Source organism: Perca fluviatilis, chromosome 2, assembly GCF_010015445.1.
Source record: "Perca fluviatilis chromosome 2, GENO_Pfluv_1.0, whole genome shotgun sequence".
Taxonomy (NCBI): Eukaryota; Metazoa; Chordata; class Actinopteri; order Perciformes; family Percidae; genus Perca; species Perca fluviatilis.
Genome location: NC_053113.1, coordinates 18774527 through 18797174, shown reverse-complemented (window position 1 = coordinate 18797174; position 22648 = coordinate 18774527). Strand labels below are relative to the sequence as shown.

Here is a 22648-nt window from a genome sequence, read left to right as displayed (position 1 = left end):
TAATATGCAAAACGTGGCAGCATAATGATATTGCAGGCAGCTATATATTTTTTAAAGTTGCCACAGGAAGTAGTGCTGCGTGTTGTGGGTGACTTGACACCGGTCTTCTCGCTCCTCTGTCGGCAGTTGCTCGTATCGGAGACAACGAAGCGCTGGATTCAAGTGTTTAATCCGGTTGTCTGATTTAAGACACTCGGTTCCTGCAGGTAGGATTACATGTAAGAAATTCTATTTTGTGGATCAGTTTGGGCGTTCAGGCATATGCATTTAGTGTTTGTTTGTTTGGTCATCTTCTGTAGTGAGTACGACTGTTGAAGTGGCATTTTAATTTCTTGACTCATCGGTTGCTCGCTCGGTGGAGAGCAACACAAAGCTATCGTTACACACATCAGCACGGTAACATGTTTCGAGTCCCGCACATGGAAGCAACAAGTAGAGAAAAGTAAAGTTAGGACAAGTCCAAAATAACACACGACACACACTCCATGTGCAGTGTTCTCCATAAGCCAGTCAGTGGCATTGTTTAGCTAACTTAACGTTACACGATTAATGAACGTTAGTAGCTAGCTAACTGTTAGCCAACTAGTTATCGGAGTCATAACCTTATACTTTTCTCCAGTAACGTTAAGCTACGCGCAGTTCAAGAAATTGTCTACATTTTGACATTCAGTTTTGCTTTTCTTATTGACAAACGCGTCGCGTCAGTCCAGAGTGAGAATTGTTAGAATCCACTCTTGATGTCGGCATTCAAACAATATGGAAAGTAGCACGTCATTAAATAATAATACAAATTCGCCGTATGGCGACAGCCAACACTGTGACAGCTATGGATTTAAGTTGATATTTCATTTCAATAAGTAGCCTATCTTTTGTGGGGTTGCATGACAAACCACCCAGTATCTCCCTTATTCGCTGAAGGTATGTGATATTTGACTGGCTTATATACTTTTACTGATAAGTAACACAGCATTATATGCCAGCATTTTGAATGTGTTTGTTGTGACGCGTCCTGTAAGGTTTGGGTGCGCAGCCAGTGAAACTGGTCAGGAGGGGCATATTTGTTGGTCCAGTTCTGCCTAAAGCATCGTTTTACTGTACCTTGGTTAGACGTAGGCTTCGAAACTCTGGGCTGGGAGTATTTTTAGACCGCCTAATGGTAGGTTATTGTGTAGGGCTTCATTTACTGCAGTTTTAGGTTGTTCCTCCCCCATGTTTCCGCTTAGTTTCTAGCCCTTGCACGGACTATTCATGGACATGTACGTATGTATGACTGCTGGGTTTGTGGTGGAAATTATACAGGCTGTCACAGTGCTGTACATGTGTGTGACACTTAGAGCTGGTGATAAGGAGAAAATCAAATGTCCCGATATTTTTTACCAAATACCTCGATATCGATATTGTGGCGATATTGTAGGGTTGACAATTGGTGCTTTCACATAAAAATTCACACATTGAGATTTTTGATAAATAATCATCAGTTATGTTGATAACTATGTGGGTAAAGGCAAATAATAGAACAGCTAGAACAGTCTGGTGTGTTCGGGAAAATTACATCACTCTACTGTAATGCAGCCTTTAAAACCAGGAAAAGACAACACTTGTGTCATATCAGGATATTACGATATCCAAAATGTAAGACAATATCTAGCCTCATATATCGATATGGATATACTGCCCTTGTGACACTGGAAACCTGAGACATTTTATAGTCATTATGATAATAATTTTGGGTATAATATATTAACTGGATTGAGCTTTCAACCAGTTGTCCGAAGATAATAGATTTCTAATGGCATTAAATTGAGAAAAAGAAAAAGATTCTAAAATTGTTACCACACTGTTATATACATTTCCCCCAATTGTCCCTTGTATGTAAATGTATTTTTCTTCTTCTTGTCCAGACTGCAGGGATGGGCCGTGATCTGGATGGCTGACGGACCGCGACCAGGACCAATCACATAATAAGATGCTGGCTCGTAACCGCTTCCTCCTCCTGGTAGTGGTGGGCGGGGCCGCGCTGGCCATCCTCAGCCTGAGCCTCCAGTTCTGTAAGTGCAGGTTTTAATGTTTGTGCTCACTTTGACTGCTTTACGTATTCATTCTTGCTCTAAAGCCGAGGCCCAGCGTTCCGATTTTAATGTGAAAAAAACTATTCTGTGTAGTAGAAAAGTTGCTCATTCCTTCTGTTTGCATGTGTGTTTGTGTTCATGTGTACATATCCTTTCATTGGCTTTCCATTCAAGAGACCCCATTCATACCAAAACAAAGCACAATCCTCTGTAGGCTTCTTATAAATATCCAGCACCAGCAAGTGGGGCTCTGGATGCTCTGAAACCCTCGGGGGAGACTGTGAAATGCCTAGGTGTACGCGTTTGTGTCTTTCCCCCATCAAGTCATTGTTCAGCATCTCCTGTAAGTATTGTCTAGACAGTGTATCCCTGCCAGCCACAGTGAATGCAAGGAAACCACCGCTCAGTAAATGGAGACGGTCTCTCTTGAACTGCAAGTCTCACAGGCGTGATTGGAAAAACAGTGGGTGATGAAGCAGGCGGGGCATGCAGTACAAATGGAAATTTGTATTCTGATGTAAAATGTGCAAGATCAAGCTACTTTGTACTGGATTCCTAAAAATAAAAACCAATGCAGTGAAAGTGTTTGTGGTGATTGTAAGCTTGTGTCCGGAAAAGCATTTAGGATAAGACTCGTATAAATCACGCTCTCTCAAACACATGGAATCACAGTGAAAGTCCAGTTTTATGTAAAGCACTTTGAATTGCCCTGTTGCTGAAATGTGTTATACGAATAAAGCTGCCTTGCCTTGCCTGTGACAGAGCTGGTATTTTGGACCGCATGTTTTCCAAAATGTTGTGTGCTTCATCAGCTGTGTAATGTGTAAGCTTGGCATACTGAAAAATGGCATTTCTTCTTCATTATCTCTCTGTTGCTTTTAAATGTCATGCAAAATCAGAGGTGTAAAAAATAAATAAATAGCAAGAGCAAGTAGGGTCTTACTCATCATACTTGTCTAGTGTGTGCACTTTGCAACCCCAAATACACACTTGCTTTCCCAGCCATCGCTCTCTCCCTCCTCCTCCACTACATAATAATGTGTGCTTGACCGCCCAAGAGGAGGTTGCTGTGCAATTTATGATGAATGTCTCCCTATCAAACCCACTCTAATCTCCTGCCCTGTAATCTTCTCCTGTTGTAAAACTCTCAGAGGCAGCAAAAGACGCTACGATGAGATAACTGGAAGTGTGTAGGTATTTGCATACATGCCCTTCTTTCAGAGTTGATGCTGTCTCCTGTTCCCCCTAACATTAGTGTAACTGATAAGGCGTTTAAAAAAAAAAAAAACTAAGTTTACTTTTTGATCAGTGGTACTGCTGGAGAAAAGCCTCTGTTATCATTTATTCATCACACATACTGTTGAGAAGGATTCGAGCATGGGATGAAAGCGTATGGGATTTCTCGTTATGTTTAATAGATGATCAGCTTCTATGTTTTTTCTCGTTTCTGTTCATTTAAAAAAAAAAAAATACTCCACGGTCTGCATTTCAGTCTGTAGTCTGTGTCTCTGTAATATCTTCTGTTCCCCCCCCCCCTCCCCGCTCTTAGGAAAAACCCATTCATGTATTATTATTGTTTGTGGACCATTATCATGAGAGACTGAGTGATGGATGATGATGGATGGTGGAGTAAAATGCCTCTCTCTGGCTCCAGGCTACCTCAAATTAAAACCGGGACGGCTGCGAACATGGCAGCAAAGGGCACAGTCGCCACGCTGATTGAGGCATGGGGGACTCCCAGAGGAAAGTGATGACTGAGCTCAGAGACACTCCAGAGAGGACAACTGCATGAGAAATAATCAAGGTGGCTGAAGCACAGAGAAAGGGAACTATTTTGAGATGTTAGCAGTAGTGAGGGTACAGGTGAAGCAGAGCTTGATGGGAGTTAAGTGCTCCGTGAGTGCTGGTAGATTCACAGTGAGAGGGAAATGTCACGGGAGGATATAAAAGGAGAAATAGAAAGGTAGGTTGCATTTTAGCAAAGAGAGAGGTTTAACCACTGTATTAAAAAGAGCTGGAATAAAATAATGGCACGTTTGAGGGAGAAGAGACACAAAAGTCTACACTCAAGACCCATAAAGTATGTACCTCAAACGAAATGCTGTCCAGACAGTTTGATAGCAGTGTGACTTTTCCAAAACCATACCACCAGCAAGCGTCGTTAAGTGTTAAATAGGCAGAGCTCCAAGCACTTGGCAAATTCTTTCCTCCGCATTCCTCCCATTCTTACTTTCTACAGTGTCAGCACCCACTGTTAAATCAGACCAAATGCCCCTGTGCTGTCTGAGACAGAGACTGTGCTGTCAGAGATGAGATGGGAGCGTGACTGAAATCTGACAACTATATCTTGACAACTACAACACATTTTAGGTACACACATTCATGGTCTCCAGATGATGATTATCTAGTGCCATCAGGTTCAACATTTTCATGTCCAATACTTTTGTTTATGATCAAATGCCTGCAAAACTATTTACTACTATTACTACGACTACTATCATTCCCATCACCCACAACTGTACTTTGTAATGATGATCATGGTAAACAAACCTGCTAAACATCAGCATACAAGCTTTATCAATGTATGCATTTTGGTATGCTGATTTAGCATTTACTTCACATGTAGCTTTACATACACTAGCATGGCTATACATGTCTTGTTTCTCTGTATCTAAACTACAGGTGTGAAAGGGAAGTAACACACACATTTACATCTACTAGCAATTTAGAGTCTCTAGATCACCTAATAAGCATTTTCTGCACTGTTGGAGTAAACTGAACCATATAGAGGAAATCCACACAGATAAGGTGAGAACCATAGACTGTATACCAGTATGGTGAGAACACACAGGAAGAACCTCCACACAGGAGTGATGGGGCCTGCTATGAGGTGATGATGCTTATCAGTGTGACACTGTGACCCTTTAAATAAATGTAGACAAAATGATATATCCGATCACACTCCCTATGAGAAGATACTCCATATGAAAGGATTCAGATCAGCACGGTCTCATCAGTACACTTTCCACTAAGCATTAGTGCTTAATTAAATGCCATGGAGAATGTTAAACTGTGCTCCCATACGGTTTGCACCCCTGCGGATTATTTATAAAGCTGCATAGCTCTGCCTCCTCCAGTTGTAAATAGTTTTTGATTAGTTTCCTGTGAGCAAGAGATAACAAGAGATTATATTCATGGGCATGTGACTGAGTGATGTGTAAAATCGTTCATTTGAGAACTAGAAGGTCTATAATGATGGACGGCTGCAGGTAACCATCCACACACAGTACTTAGTCATGTCAATATTTGTTAGTTTCTCCACTGGGTTTTGGTTACCACAGTGCTACCACCACACAACACTTTAGAGTCAGGTAAATGGGCACACTGAATACAATATCCTCCTGCTGACACACATTTGTTTGGGGGAGAGAGAGAGAGAGGGAGATCACCCCCTAAAAGTCAAGCTGTGTCTATGTGCATAATGATGGGCTACCCAACACCGGTGGAAGATTTAAGGGTGATGCGATGTACTATGCTTAGCTCTGAAATGAGATTCATGTTTGTGTGTGTTTGTAGTGGAGCGTTAAATTCAAGAGAAATGTGAAAACTTTAGTAATTTTCAAACTGAGTTGTCAGCTTTGTTTAAAAGCCCTCTCAGGCAGCCTCCTTTTGTGTTTGTAAGATTTAATGTTGGCGGACAGAAATTTGGAAACACATTTCAAGTCCTAATTGCTTATTAACTCCACCCACTGTGTGCGTGCGTGCGCGCCATTGCTGCTGTGTATGCACTTGGTAGTCTTGGGCAGTGAGTTACAAAAGCCCCATTGTGTAGGTAACTGGCTGAGTTGGCCTCCAAAAGTTTGGTTAGTTCAGGCGCGTGTGTGTAGCTGGGGGTGGGAGGTGGCAGTGTATGGGGCACACAGCGTAGAGGGGGACAGGTTGTGGTAATGAATGAGCTGCACTGTGCGTGGCTGAACTTCAAGCTACCAAGCAGTCGGCAAAATGGTCTCTGCTGTCACCGCACACCTTCTCCTCTTCCTCGTGAGTGGTGAGTTTATGCAGAAATATTATAGAATTTTTTTTTTTATTGAAGACCTCACTACTTAACATTTAGAAATAGGAAGATCTTCACATGGATTTTACCACTTCTTTAAGTTAAAGATACCTTGCTGGGCTGTTCTAGATGTAGCTCCCAGTGCCAAACTGTTAGTAGCCTAAACCTCAACAGAATTTGACTGGACCTTGGCTTTGTTGAGCATTCATCATGTCTTTGTTCTGACTTGATACTTCGCTTTTGTGCCCAGCTGATAAAGTTTGCCAGTGTTGATTATGAAGTTTACTCCCCTTAAGCACTTTAACTATTAGATGTTTTATGAATAGCCATGATTGAGTTCCCGTATTTATCTGCTATACTCTTACAAGATAATTCAAATTAAAGGCCTGTTTAGTACCTTTGCGTAGCCTTTTCAACAACTTGTGCTTCAAGTCTGTTGGCTATTTAGATGAAGTGCTACAATAATGTTCCAATGTTGGAGAGAGAGAGAGAGAGAGAGAGAGAGAGAGAGGTGAGATCTGGCTGTTAAAGTGAAAGTCTGCATCCTGTAGATGGAGGGTGCCTGGCTCAGTCAGACAGCTGCTTTACAGTTCATCTCATTTAGTGCTTTTAATGTTTACGAATCTCAAACATTTCCTTCGCCTTTGCATTTTGTTGACGTGTTGTATAACAATTTGTGGTGCTCCATGTGGGTTGATTAAGTGATGCAATCACTGTTTCAGGGCTGCAATAAAACATTATTTTCAGCGTTGATTAATCTGTTGATCTTCCCAATTATTTTGTCAATCGTCTTGTCTATGAAATTTCAGAAAATAGAGGAAAATGGCCAAATTGTTTTGTCCAATGCTCCAAAACACAAGGATATTAAATAAGCTAAAATGGAAGACAAAGAAGAGCAGCACATCAGCACACTGGAAAAGCTTGTTTTTTTCAGACCAAAGGTCCAAAGCCCAACAATATTTCATTTACAATTATATAAAACAGAGACGCAAAAAGGGGTACTGTTGAGTCGGCATCATACCCACAGGGTTTCAACATTGAGTGCTATCTCAAAAACATCCTGGCAGCTTATTTATAGAGCAAACATATGTGGATATTTGCACAAAATGTCTTGTCTGCAACTCTTTAAACTTTATGAGCTCAGCTGGAGAGAAGAGGAAATGGAAAACTGTGTGCCTGTGTGAATGCAAGAGGGAGCGACAGTGTAACCCTTACACACTACACACAACTGGGTATACACCTACACTTGTGTAGATAATTTAAGTCTGAGGGTTGTTATAGCAACAAGAAACCATTAGCTCTTTGTGCTTTATGGTGGGGCAGGCAGGGCCTCTCTTCTTTCTCTGCAGCAGGATGGAATATTTGCAAAGTTGACTTGCCGTGTGTGTGTGTGTGTGTGTGTGTGTGTGTGTGTGTGTGTGTGTGTGTGTGTGTGTGTGTGTGTGTGTGTGTGTGTGTGTGTGTGTGTGTGTTTTGGATTTCCCTCTTGCCAAATGGCCATATGGGTTCAACTTCTTTTTCTTGAGAGTTGGATCTTTGTGAATGGGCCTTCCAGTTCCCACAACATCTCTGCTCTTATTGGACAATTTCTGCCAGTGGTCACAGGTCATTGGTGTCCAGGCAACGTACTGGTAGCAGTGAGGGGTTTTGGGCTCTACAGAGATGTTGACATGGACACTTTCTCACCGCTCTGTCAGTTGGCTTTTTGTCCCATTTAGGAATTATTTCCTATAAATCTTTATTAAATCTGTACATTATATCCTTATATTATCAGTTGCCAAAATTACTCTCCCATCTTTTGAGCCATGCTAGCGGTATGGTTCTAGGGATGGCAATGTTGGTCTGTTAGTCGGTTCCCCACTTCGGCCTAAACTGGAATATCTCAACAAATATGGAATGAATTGCCATTCAATTTTATACAGACACTCATGGCCCCAAGATGATGAATGCTTTGACTTTTTCCTTTAGCACTATTATAAAGTTGACATTTTTGTCTTTTAGTGATATATCTTAACAACTATTGTATAGATTGCCATGAAATGGTCCCCAGTGGATGAATCCAAATGACTTGCCTGACATTTCATCTAACGGCATCATCAGGTCAAGGTTTTCACTTATTCAGTGAACTATCTCCTGAAGAGATTGACACAGATTTTGTTCAGGCATTCATGGTTCCCAGAGGATGTGTCGTAATGACTTAGGTGATCCCCTGAAATATTCATTTAGCCTCACAATGACATTGACATTTGTGGTTTTAAGTGAAATCTCTTCACAATTGTTGGTTGGATTGCCATAAAATACATGATTGTTTATGACCATATACCTGCAAAAACTAAACAACTCTCCCATCAGCCCCAGCTGTGCTTGGTGTTTAGTGCTTATTAGCAAATGTTTGCGTGCTGACGTACTATACTAAGATAGCGAACATGGTAGACATCACCTGCTTAACATCAGCACGTTGGCATGCACATGGAGAGACACCTGTTGAAGAAGAAAGCCAAGTTTCTTTGTTAAAACGTTTGCAGTGGCTGTATGTCGCTGTTGTCCAGAATGTGTGTTGTGTTCTACTTGCCTCTTCATTATTCTCATGTTTATAATACTTAGAAGAGGAAGTGATTGGGTGCGGGGTACCACAAACCAACATGCCAATCATCAACTAATAGCCTTGATAAGGCCAGATCCAATGGGCCTTGATTTTTCTGTCCTTTTCATTTTTTTTATTTGGCCTCCACTCTTCCCTTTTGTTTTTTTTTACTTTCTTAATATTCTTAACCCTAACTTTCATTCTCATTTTCTACAGGGAACCTGATCCCCACCACTCCCATACTGGAGGAGCGACCCTTCCAGGCTGCAGATGGAGGTGTTGGGGTGGCGCTGGGGAAGAGCAGAAAGAGAGTGTTCCCGGTGCCTCAGACCCAGGAGCCCAACCCCATATCTGAGGCTTACAGCTATTGCAACACTCCCAACCGCACTGAACAGGCCTGGGAGGGTGAGGCCTGCACAGTGACAAATACAATCGAATCCATGTAAAGACTGCAAGCCTGTGGATGTAATACATGATTTCAAGCTGAACGACTTAAATACGAACTAATCTAAGATGTTAATTCTTGCGAATTTGTCAGCAGAAAGTGTCACAGCGTCACTGTTTCAGAGCATAAAAAAACAAATTTAGAACAGTTCTCCCATGGCTGGAATCACCCAGTTTGATGGACAGCGTATAAATACTTAATATAGGAATAATGTCAGATTTAGTGTGTCAGGACTCGGGGGATGTGTTAATTGTGCCAAAGTCATTTCTACTAGATTGCATCATCCATAATGCTGATAAATTTTTTTTTTTTTTCTCTGGACAGCACATACCTTGGAAAAAGCATGCTTTTTAAATCTTTTTTTTTTTTTTTTTTTTCAAACCCAAAAAAAAACCTTCTTACCTACTTCAAACAAGTTGTACCAGCCTCCGCTAATTGAATTTTACTCTGTTTATCTCTGGATGGCAGTTTTCTCCCCACAGAAGAAAAAAAATCCATTCCGTCTTTTAGATTTAGATTAGAAGTTATTGAAAATCAATCACAACCAAGTTTTTTTTCTTCAGGTGGTGTTATTCTCTCTGTGACATGATCATTTTCAATGGTTCTTACTTTCTCCTATCTTCTTAATTTACTGTTAAACACACACATCCACAGCCCACAGTCCATTCTTTGCACTCACACGCAATGAACAAATTTGTTTGTCTCTCGTGCTGCTGCTGTGGCATGGCTGTGAGATTTGTTAAACCAACATTTGCTTTTGTAAAACGTGAAGAAAGCTACTACCCTTGGTCAATCTCCTGAGTTGAGCACTTTTCGTTTTTTAATTTGAATGATTTAGTTTTTATAGAATTAGTTCCTTTGGTACATTTTAAAACCTGCAGGTGATTTTTATGGCCAATTCAATTCAATTCAATTTTATTTATAGTATCAAATCATAACATAAGTTATCTCGAGACACTTTACAGATAGAGTAGGTCTAGACCACACTCTATAATTTCCAAAGCCCCAACAATTCCAACAATTCCAGTAATTCCCTCAAGAGCAAGCAGTGCGACAGTGGCGAGGAAAAACTCCCTCTTGGGAAGAAAAGCACACTTGGTGATAGCAGAAACATCCAATCACCAAGTGTGTATACTGTATAGCTAACTAGTTAGCAATCATTTATCTATTAGCACATTTAGCAGATACAGACAAACAATAGCAGTTGTGTTTCTGTCCACTGGATGAATCAAAGTCCAGTATTCACTCACTTTTTAGCAGTTTTTTTCTTCACCAACTCCTGAGACAATTAATGAGAAAAAAAAAAAAAAGCTAGTAACTTTGTCTGTGTAGCGTTATGTACTGGGCACAGTACAATGGGTTTGTCAGAGCTTTAAAACTGAAAAATACATGCCTGCTGCGTATCAAAATCACACTGAAGAGAGTGATAAGAACCAAACCAGTAAAGTTGTGGGTCATTAAATCAAAACAATGAGCTGAAAGACATTAAAAAGCTTTGTCGAACTAAGGGAAACTGCAGAGTCTCTGTAGGTTTATCACTATTAGTAACAACTTTAACAGTACACACAATCATTTGATACATTGGTGATATAAACATATTGAATATAGCAGCTTTAATTTCCCACCTTTATATTCATGGAACAGTGATTTCTACCTTTCTTTTAAGGTATTTATCCATTACATCTTTAGGGGTTGTACTGTAGTTCTATCCTTTCTTGTCTTTCTCACACAAGTCTACATTTGTTAAATTTTTTTACCAGCATAGTTAGTTCTTTAATTATCTAACTGCAGTCTTAATATTGAATAGTTTTGAATAGTTGAATGTGCACAAAGTTTTGGACATAGCTCAAACACATCTGAAATATTATAGTCCAGGGGTTTATTAATACATTAACAACAAAAGATGCAAAACAGGAGGGAGGAGTAAATGATGCCTATAGGCTAGATGTGTGCTGACTCAGATATAATTAGAAAAGTCGATCCAAAGGAGAATAGTTGAAAGCAATACAGAATGCCTGAGAGCCTTACTGCAATATATTCCATTATGTTTTTATATTTGGATTGTAATCTATGTTTCTCTTTACATAAAGATATTTGCAGCATACATTGATTCAGAAAAAGGTAGAAATGGGTGCATACAAATTTACCAGAATGCAGAAAATGTGTTTTAATGCTAAAAATTTTCAATAAATCATTTTAGTTCTTTAGGTGTTATTGGAATAAATAACACTTCAAAAAATCTTTTTTAGAAAACATCTCAACATAAATCTCTAAATTGAAAAAGGCTGTTGCTGCAATTTTGCGTGCGTGCATGCGTGTGTGTTGTAGTAGTAAAGAGAGAATGGGAGAAGGAAGTTTGTGTGAGGTGGACCTGGTCACCACAGACCCAAATCTTGTCAGCTGTTGCTACTGTCATATGCTGCACTGTCTCTTCATGTGGCACATTATGTTTGGCACATTGTAGGCCTAATGGCCTAACTTCTTATATAACAAGGTAATACAATGTGTAATCAAGTGATGATTAACAGTAATGTAAATGCTAAATGCCCTAATACCTGTTGATACTACAACGTAAGTGAAGACACAAGTGAGCAATGCAGTTTCACCACAGAAAAACAAGAAGTGGGTTGAAAGTATATAAGGAGCTTTTCATTTACAAGAGGAGCTTGTGAGCTTTCAATGCAAAGTATAGGCTCTTAACCTTGCAGTTTTGCACCTATGATGTAAGACTCCATTTCTTTGCACAACTCTTCAGAAAGTGTGTGTATGTATGTAATATATATAACTTCATCTGATATTAATATAGCAGTTCTCTACTCAACTTGCCACATTGGAAAACTGTGGATGATGATGAGCGTCTCCTTTGACAGGTCACAGTCCTGCTGACTACAAGTTGCTGTCTGTCCAGGTGATGATTCGCCATGGTGACCGCTACCCACTCTACTACATCCCCAAGACCAAACGGCCCGCCATCGACTGCACCTTGTCCATCAGCAGGTACATACACGCTTACTGGAAAATTAAATAGAAGAATATGTAGCATGTAACATTTTTACGTTATGGTCAAGTCTTTAGTTCTGGTATATTACTGTAGACGTACAGTATGTGGCGTTCATCCCTGTAGTGTCCCTCCATTTATGCAGTGTCCTTCCAGTCATGTCCAGTCGAACGACGAATGCCGTGCTTGAGCTATGTTACTGGTTACTGCCTACACAGCGTTTGTCGTTCGACTGGTCGTGACTGTTTTCCCAAGATGGCGCCTGCCTGTATACCGAACGGTACTACTAAACTATCTTTTTAATAAACTATCTGTACACTGACAAAGTTCTCAATGCTTCGGTTTACATGTAGGGACCCTCATTATACTACCGTGGAAGTGTGGTGCTATATTTTGAGCCTTGTTAGTAAAGAAAATAGCAAAGAAATAGCGATTTTGCATGCCCCGACGACTAGCGTTATAAGCTAATTAGCGCTTTGCGCTAAAACTGGTCACATTCGATTAGCATGAAAACATATCCCAGAGAACGGTCGACTCGGTACCCATGTGTTATTAAACCCTAGGTTAATTTTGCGCCGGAATTGTCCTTTAAACAACACATCTGTTGCCTTTGACAAAAAACAACAACAAAAACACAAAAATGAGTATAAAGGCCCGGACACATAGAGCCGATAATCGGCCGTTGGACAGTCTGGCGAGGTCAGTGACTCGAGTCTGTTCAGTGTGTTCCGTGCTGTCGTCCGTCCTTCTTTTTGGCCGATTTGACATGTATAATCGACGGGGCGGGCACTGCCGGCAGTCGGACTCAAATGACCCATCTGATTGGTAGAGTGCTAACCCGGAAACTGGGAGCAGAATGAGCGTGACTATAGTCTCTCAAAATCTGACGAAAATCTTTTAAACTGACCTTTGTCGATCTGAAATGAAGACAGATTCAGCAAATGCATGGCCTATTTCTCGCTTAAAATGTTTTCAGAAACACGTTTCGGTGAACTATTTTAGTACAATATGAGATCGTATTCTGAACAAGCCTCCATGACAGTCTGGGCAACAATACAGATTAGCACCGCCTGCTGTTATGGAGACGTATTACGTCTCGTCTCTTTGGTGTGTTCCGAAGCATTTTTTTTACCAACTCGGGGAGACTGATCAGTCCAACTCCCTTTTCTGCCAATGGTCGGCCGTCTGGTTGGCGTGTAAGCAGCTTAAGGGGAAACCCATTGAACAAACACCTTAACTTAACCAACTTAGAAAACAAGAAAATGCAGGGCAATGCTGCAAGTTCATGAAGGGATCATGGATACCTTTAGGTATAATGCAATCTAAAACCATCACTGTGCAATTACAAAGAAAAACAAATACTATTGTGGAGGTTATAGTGTTCAATTTTTGTGCAATACCATGTCAGACACTAGTTAATACAAGTCTTTGGTCTTTTTTGCTTTTTTAGCCAGAATTTAATTTAATTTATTAGTTTATTTCACAGGGTCACAGTTAGCCTTAATGCAAATTTGAATCTGTGGTCTGCCGGGTTCCAAATGATAAAAGGCATCCTAAAACATTTATAAAAATTACATTTGCTACAAAGTACATAGAAACCAACAACATGTATAAGGCAAAACAAGCACTTTGCTAAATCTGCTAAAAGGTTTTCTGGATGGATGTATATGACAAAGAAAGGAAAGGAAGGGGGTTAAAACCAAACAAACTTGTGATATTGTGACATTTATTTTTATTAGATTTATATACATAATTTAATTGCATTATAGTGATGTTTATGGTATGTTGCCTCATTATGATTCAGTTAATGAATACTATAAAGAGGACAAACAAAGAAAATGAAAAGCTTAATGAGGAGTATTCTTCTACGTTTCATTTGTTTCTAGAGTCTTAGATAAAGGCTTTATTCCCACAGTTTCAATTAATCCAGGTCAGAGTTAAGGGCACAAAATGCCACAGGGATTTAAGCTGGCTTTCCGAGCAGAGTCCCAGCTACCTCTTTGTAATGCCTAATGAGGAGACCTGCTGGAAGGCGGGAGAGAGTGAGGCACCAATTACTGCAACAGCTTCCCAAATCCTCCTACAAAAACGTCTGGCTTGATAGCAGCTGTCAGAAAATGAGCTCAGTGTTTTAAATAGAAGGTAGTTTTAGATTCTTTTTTTTTTTTTAGGTATTTGTGAGGCTTACAAAAAACTAATTTGTTTTACGTTTGAAATCAGGATCTGTATAGGCATTACACTCAAGAATTCAACAATTCCCTTGGTTTCCCAGAGTTATTGCACGTGTCAGCAGTAGCAGGTGGGTTTGTTTTTGCTTCTTCTGTTCTGCTGTTCTTTGGTGCACATGGATACACACATGTAAATGCAAACACGTTTACATGTGTGTGAGGTCTGTTGAAGCAGAGTTGCTGCCGGTCTTATCTCATTTGATTTGAGCAACAGTTCTGCCGCTCAGTTAGCTAAAAAATGTGGGTGGAAAATACACACAAGATGAAATTTATATCATCTTCTTTAATTCATTATGCACCATTATCTCATCTGCATCTTTCTCTCTCTTTTTTTCCTTTACTGTTAGCATTCTAGCTCTGCTCACGTTGCTGCTCTTTCAAGAGGGCTAGATGAGAGTTCCTGATAGGAAGTTATTAAAAGCCAGCATGCCTCTGCACTTGAGCTTCAGAAGAAGTCTAAGATCAGCACCTTCAAACCCAGTTTCTCTGTGTACAATAACCTTTATGCAATCGTCATGTGGATAGACACGTTCTATGGTAACAAACTGCTATTTTTGAATCCAGAATATTTAGTTTGGTCAGATGTTTTTTTTGATGTGTGCACACATCCTCTTGGATGATTTATTTGGACCACGTGGTCAATAAAGTCCCTGTGACCAATCCCCTGTTTTTGGGCTGTGTACCTGAGTTCAGATTTAGCCAATGTCTAATTTTTCACAAAGCTTGCAATGCAACCACATCAGCGCCTTTGCACATCTGGACCGAGCGAGCCCGCTGTAATCTTTTGAGCTGGCACGGTGACACACAGTAGCATTTCAGATTGATAGGAAGCAGATGATCTGCTATGCACATTCAATTATTTAGATATTTTCAATACCAGTGATCTTTGAACTTAAGCTGAAAGTAGGCCATCTAGCACACAAGCCTCTTATTATTGGAGGCTGGGTTCCATTCCGAAATTGCGTGCGTGCGCACGTGTGCTGGCACCAGTGTGTGGTGGCTGTCGTAAACCGTGGAAAACCATGTGGAAACCACAAATATGGCATTTCTGTTTGCTCCATGTATTCCTTTGAGCAACATTTGTTCTCTTTAGTGAAGCAGAAGCTTCAGCGGATTTTAAAATCACCTGCTTCATGGACACCATTAATGTGTTTTTTTACATTGCACTTTGTTGCATTTTGTTTTTATGGACACATAAAAACACACCTCAAGCATAAAAATGTTCTTGCAATATTTTTTTCTTTTTTACTGTGAAAGGTTTCAGTCGGCATCCATTCTCGGGACAAATTACTCTGCAAGTCACGGGTACTTATCAACTCCAGCTCCGATTGACACATGACACCCAGATGTACACTGTAATTTCCGCCCCTTTTCTGGTTGGCTGGCGATGCTATGACGCCAGTCTGAAGGTCTGAGACTCTTTGTCAGCTCAGCCACAAATTTCGTGCAAGCAGAGCTAGAAAATCGTTCCAAATTAGTCAGCACCAAGTTTGAAAGAGACTGACACAGTAACATATTTGGAGAAGAAGCAACCACCGTGGCATTTTCACTGGCCTCCATGCTGCATTCTACAGTTTAATAACCCTGTTTTCCAGCGCGTTCATGACGTTGAACTAGACCCAACCTTATAGAGCCATTAGCATTGCTGTAGACTCTGTAGTCTCGAAGATAAGTGCTGCTATTAAACGCAACTGAGTTAAGTTTTATGGGGGAATGACAGTAGAACATCTCTAGTAAAAGCTCAGAAATGTTGATATCACTGAGCCACCACACCGAGGCCGAATAAATTCAGCTGCAAAGTGTGTTCGGATTATTTGTGGTTTGAATGTGCTTGTTTTGCAAGGAGATTGAATATTGAAAGCTTATCAAGTAGGTAGTTTTAGAACTAGATAGAAGGCTGTTTTTATTTAGACCAGGTTGTAATTACAGGGATCTGAACTAGCATATGCCCAGGCCTGGATCCTTAGAGAGAGCTCAGTTGTGTGTGTGTGTGTGTTGGCGTGTGTGTGTTGGCACCAGCTTGCCGACCCACTGTCTCCGTCTGCGGTTAACTGAGCTCTTTTCAGCAGGGAACGTCTCCTCTCTCTTTCATCTTCCACCAATACAGTCGTCAGTGTTTTGTCTTTCTGCATCCCATTTACTTTCATTTCTGTCTTGCACTCTCCTCCAGTTTAGACCACATCGTCTCATTTCCTTTTCTGTTTATTCCTCCCCCTCATTTGTAAAACCTCTTTTTTGTCATCTCTCCATTTCTACCTCCCTCCTCCCTAATCTCTTTCCCTGTCCTATCCAGTGATAATAATCCCCGCTTAATGTAATTGGGCTCTGTAATCTTTGGTTAGCAACAATCATCCTAATAGACAGCCTGGCTGGCTCTGTGTCCACACTGGTGTCCCTGTCCGCTGACGTCTAGTCGCCCACTGTAGCCAATTAAATCTAGATTGCCCCAAACTCTCCTCAGCAAACGGATTTGCTGATGACAGAGCAGAATGGAGCGCTGGTTGGCACAATATCTCACTCATTTCACCACTCCCATGTGTTCATGTGCCTTGTTGTGCATATATTACTGTGTAAGTGAATATTAGAGTGCAGAGAGAGGCAAGTGGATAGATGGTGACAAGAGCTGCTGATGCAACGTGACAGCAAAAGAAAACAATGCCCTCAAAAACAGAAAATATAGGCTAGTGTTTTCAAAAGAGATCTAAAACCAGAGTATTGCTAAGCTTTTTATTTTGACAGAAAAAAGGATATTGTGTAGTAAGGAATGTAGCTATATGATTTTCCGTGGTGGCTGTAGATTATGTTAACCGTGGTCAGTCAGTTATAATAATGACAATCGTGATTTAAGGGTTATGACAGAAGGTCCTTTTTTTTATGCCGTCTTCCTGAACCAGTCCATGATCACTATGGAAACTGTGTGTGTGTGTCTGTGTGTGTGTGTGTGTGTTCCTTTTAATCTGAGCAAGCTGAACAGCAGCTCCCACAGATTTGTTATATTAAACTGTAATCTTCAATCTATTCTAATCTATCAGATCACCGACTGCTCCTCTTGCTGCCCTTATCCGTGTGTGTAGTGTGTTGTGTGTGTGTGTGTGCGTGCGTGTTCCAAGGCAACACATTCTTTCATCTTTTTATATCTCCATCTCCCATATTCCCTCCCACACATATTGAACTGTGCTTTAGTCTTGCAGGGTTGTGTTAGAGAGACACCTGGTGGCAGTTACATACTGAATATGGAAATGCATAACTAACTGATTGGATAATGTTTTCTTGACTGATTGAATAATTGTTAAATAAAGTAGTGACGCATGACAATAATAGTTTTCCATAGCCCAGGTTGACCTGATTAAATGTTTGAATTTTTTGGTAAGACAAACAAGCAATTTGAGATTCATAACCTAAAGATATTCAGGTTACAGAGATTTTAAATTCAGAAAAACAGAGAATCTTCACATTTGAGAAGCTGGAGCCAGAGAATGTTCGGTAACAATTGATTAATTAACTTACAGTTTGAGAAGCATGGCCATGACATGTGTAATCGTATGAGAAGTAGTGCTCGTTATGGGGCTGCAACTACCAATTCATTTTAAGGTCCAAGGTAAAAAAAAAATATTTTGTCCCACCAATGGTCCATAACTCAAAAGATATTCAGTTTACATTTATTTCAATGAGACAAAAGCATGGCATATGCAAAAGTGGATTGACTAGTGATCCTAAAAACTGAAGCAGCTTAATGGAGTTTCGCCAATGCTTATTTCTTTACTCACACTTGCATTGTTCCTACTGTAAAATCTCAAAATGTGGGCCATTCATAAAAAAGTACACAACTTACTGGTGGAGGCTTTGTTTAAGCAAAATCAATTTTTTTGTTGCTGTAAAGCTACTTCTTTTTTGGATCATAATTGTATTTTAAACCAAAATCATTTTCTAAAATGTATTTATGCCTCATTCCATCCTGGGACGATCAGACCGCTGCTTTGTTGTTGTCCGAGGTAAAAGCTGTGGCTTTAACAGGAAGCTCCCTAGTGTCTGTGTGGTGCCGTGTGACTGTGTTTGCCTGTCTGTCGATTATTTTGCATAACTGTATGGGTTACAGTGGATTATTCTGCTTATACCATGGCGATACAGTATGACTATTTTTCAAGTGGCACCATGTTTTTCTGCCTTGGAGTAGATCTTATTATTACAACGAATGGCTACAGCCGTAACAGCAGAAATGAGCAGCCATCTAGCCATTAATATAAATTTGGTACACTGATAAAGCGCTTATCTGAAAATGATACAAACCCACTGTGGATCAGGTCTTTCTCTTACCTCTTGTCATCCCTCACCACCCTCAGGACGCCTTCCCACCCCCTGCTGAACTCCTTCATCCGTCACATGGGCCAGGGAGGTCGCGGCCACTGGGAGTCTACGCTGGCCTCTGTTCCCCGTCTGCCCAACCACAGTGCCTGTGAGACGGGAGAACTCACGCAGACAGGTAGGCCAGGAACCAGACGTTTGTCTTTTCATCATCAACCAGAGCTGAACTTTTCATAGTACTACGTGTTCATTTATACCTGCGTACAATCCGCTTCAAATGTTGCTTTAGAGATTTCATTCCAACCAGTGTGGTATTGATTGAATCTACAATTGGCCTATTTTTTTGTATTAGAGCCTTTTGTGCCTCTTGACACACTTTGTTGACAAGCATTTATCAAGTACAAATGTCAAACAAACCATCTCGTTTCTATTCTTTTCCAGGTGTGGTGCAACACCTGCGCAACGGGCAGCTCCTCCACCAAGCCTACAAGCGTCACAATCTCCTCCCCTCCGACTGGTCGCCCCGCCAGGTGTGGGTTGAGACCACAGGTAAGAGCCGCACTCTCCAGAGCGGACTGGCCTTCCTCTACGGCTTCCTCCAGGACTTTGATTGGACGAAACTGACCACACGGCACCAGTGGAGCACGTTGTTCTGCGGCTCGGCCTGCGACTGCCCCACCAGAAACAGATACCTGGAGGAAGAGCAGAGGAGGCAGTATCGCCTCAGAGTAAGTGATACCGAACTCGAGAGGACTTACGCCGATATGGCACGCACTTTGGGTCTGCTCACCCGCCAGCTCCGAGCCGCAAACCCCATAGACTCCCTGCTGTGCCACTTGTGCCACGGCATTTCTTTCCCTTGTGTTCCAATGGGAGATGGCACCAGCGGATGTCTGACAATGGCACAGTTTGCTGTGATTCGTCGACAGCAGCTAGATGATGAGGTGGATCGGAGAAGAGTGGGGCTGTACCGTAAATATGCCATCCTGGCCATGTACCCCTACCTCAACCGAACTGCTGCCAAGATGGAGCGTGTTGCCAAGGACAATGAGGCTGGCCGACAGCATCGTGCAGGGGGTGAGGAGGTCTTCACCCTGTCTTCAGCCCACGACGTTACCATGGCCCCGTTGCTAAGCGCCCTGGGACTGGAGGAGGCACGCTTCCCTCGTTTTGCAGCCAGAGTAGTCTTTGAACTGTGGAAGAGTCCCCCAGCCATGCAAGGACAACTGAAGAAGAGGGCTGGCAAAGGTGAGAAGTCTAAGGCGAAAGACGGGGAGCTGTTCATCAGGGTGCTGTACAATGGCGAGGATGTGACATTTCACACCACCTTCTGTCGCTCCCACGACCGCCACGCAAGCCAGCCCCTCTGCCCTCTGAAGAACTTCCTGTCTTTTGTCAGGAGAGACATGTTCAGTGTTGTCAACGCTACTTCCTACCAGGAGGCCTGCTACAGGCGCCCTGGTTGACAGATTGACAGGACGGTGACTGAGTAAGGATGCAGAGCTGGCAGATGGTACTTCTCTTGTTGTTATTTTTCACTTTTGAAAATGATGCACTTTTATGCTGCTTAGTGTCCTAAAATTCCACATCTAGTAGTCATTTACATTCCTGAGCACAAAGTGAGTGGCAAACACACACACACACACACACACACACACACACACACACACACACACACACACACACACAGTACTGTACATAATATCTTTGTAATATCCTTTTTTTTTTTTTTACCTTTTTACAAACTTCTTTTTTTAAAATACTGAACAGCATGTTTTGTGAAACATAAGAAATAGGTAATTCAAGGGAAGTTGTATGGCACTTAGCCACTTTATTCCTACATTCCATAATACCATGGAATTGTAAAATTCCAGTATTCCCAAATTCTTGCAAGAAAATGGAATATTGAAGCTGGAAATATGATGTTGGATTAATCATTCCTTAGAAATATTTTGTGTATAATTAATCTTTTCAATGAAAATTACACTTTGGGCTAGTTTTGGCCACATTACGCAACATCACTCATTTGTCACATAGCATTTCTTTGGGTTTTAATGTTTATTCATTGCAGTAGGCAATCTGTTTAATGATGAGGGTTATTTCTGCTTTGACACATTGATGTGGGGCTTATTTCTTCTTTGTTTTAGTAAAATTGACTGCGGTACTTTGAAAATGACAAGTGATTGGTGTTTTCTTTCCTTACATTTATTTACAACTACAGAACATCTGTATTTATATGAATTGGTGATATAACAGATCGCATTCCACTTTTTGTTTTTGCTTGTAGCAAACTGAATCTAATAAAGGTTTATTATGAGCAGATGTTTTTATATCAGTTGTTGATAAATGTTTTTCTGATGGTATTTTGGTATAAAGAATATATGCCTATGTGGTGTGTGTATGTATATATGACTGAACATTTTTCAGTGGGGCATCTCTTACATGAATCTACCACTAGATGGCACATTAGCTCCACATATCCTCATTCAAACCTAGTCTAACCCATCTGTTATCAGTTATCCACTTTGTCAACAGTGCTGCAGGAGCACAGCACACAGTCAATACATTTATATAAATGTAAAACCCTTGAGTGCCTATTCCCCCACCACTAGACAAGTCATGTGTCATCATCATTAGGCACATAATACAACGCTGACAAGATATCAATTGTACAGCTCATTTTCGAAAGTGCCTCACCGTGCTCACACAGTTTTTTTCTTTCAGAATCCTCAGAATCAGGAGAGTATTGACGGGAAAAACGCAATAACAAGAGTGAGTCAGGTAAATTACATTTGCAGTATATGGATGTTATATTTGTCCTGGCAGTATACGGCTATTTTCTAGTGAATAAACCGGTACGCAATTGCAGGGGCAACAGTTTTCATTTTGTTACGCTATGAAGGCAGGTGTGCTGGATTTTTTTTTGTGGAATTTTTGAGATATGTTAATTGTATAAATTGCATGAAGAATTCGTTAGATTATACCAAAAGTGTACTTGATGTGGATTAATTTAATTGTATTGTTGGACAGACGTAACACTACAATTGTGTCAAGTATGAAAATATTTGAATGTAGACCAGTGGATTAAAAATCACATTCCCTTCTGTTGCTGAGTCACACCATAAACTTCAGTTAACATCTCAATCCCAAAGTTGAGGCAAAGCGCATAAATCAATGCAAATTTATTCGCAAACTTTCCCCGGTCAGGTCCAAACCTTCTCCCGGGCCATTTCCCATGTTATGCCATGACGTCAGGGTTGTTAATGGTAGGAGCTAACCTTCCCCTGCCGACCTGATTCCTCCCACTCTTGTCCTGCCCTCTCCCACCAACGCCTTGCACTGCAGGCCCTGACACCCCTCTGCCACCCACGCCTCTGATGTCATCCTGCCAGGCCGAGATGAAGCAGCAATTTCCTCCCATCGCAAACCGCTCAATCTTTGATGTTGTTACGCTCCCTCGGCTATACACCGGTGTCTCTCAGAGTACGTGTGTGTATGATAAGGGTAAAGACGGATCTGTGTGTGTGTGTGTGTGTGTGTGTGTAAGTAAGAGATGATGGGAAGACACATGACTGACAGCTCAGACAGTAGGAGAGAAGCATTGTGGTCAATGCTGAGAAGAAGCAAAGATGGAAGAGAGGGAGAGGTTGTGGTTATGGTTCGACAACCGCATGGAATTAGCCCCGGACTCTCTTCTCTCCAAAACCACATTTAAACCCACAGGTCGGAAGAATTAAAGAGAGCGAGATTAGATTTCATGTTGTGAAGAGGTTTTGCAGTAGGAACAACGGCTACCAGACTCGGCGCGGAAGAAGCCAAGTGTTGACCAGAGGGAGCAGCTCGGGTTCAGGCTAATGCCACCACTAAAATGACTCTGGATTCCCATGGTGGGCTCTCCTGGCTCCATTCCACTATAAGTCATAATAAATGAGCCAGTTAGAGTATGTGTGAGTGATATATAGGCTTCA

At 41.2% G+C, this 22648-nt stretch overlaps 1 protein-coding gene across 6 annotated transcripts; it reads left to right on the top strand.

Moving 5' to 3' along the window:
* Positions 1-91: 91 nt before the first annotated feature.
* pxylp1 (2-phosphoxylose phosphatase 1) lies at positions 92-21002 on the top strand. 6 transcript variants are annotated; one of them, XM_039787373.1, is made up of 7 exons: positions 1960-2048; positions 3221-3259; positions 3724-3873; positions 8924-9112; positions 12023-12149; positions 18719-18858; positions 19122-21002. In XM_039787373.1, the coding sequence occupies exons 3-7, from the start codon at positions 3858-3860 to the stop codon at positions 20144-20146; spliced, it is 1497 nt and encodes a 498-aa protein (XP_039643307.1). In that variant the 5' UTR covers positions 1960-2048; positions 3221-3259; positions 3724-3857; the 3' UTR covers positions 20147-21002. The 6 variants fall into 6 exon arrangements, with proteins under 6 accessions (XP_039643282.1, XP_039643292.1, XP_039643307.1 ...); XM_039787348.1 differs by lacking the exons at positions 3221-3259; positions 3724-3873 and adding an exon at positions 92-206 and having other exon boundaries at positions 1902-2048; XM_039787358.1 differs by lacking the exons at positions 3221-3259; positions 3724-3873 and adding an exon at positions 92-218 and having other exon boundaries at positions 1902-2048.
* Positions 21003-22648: the final 1646 nt, after the last annotated feature.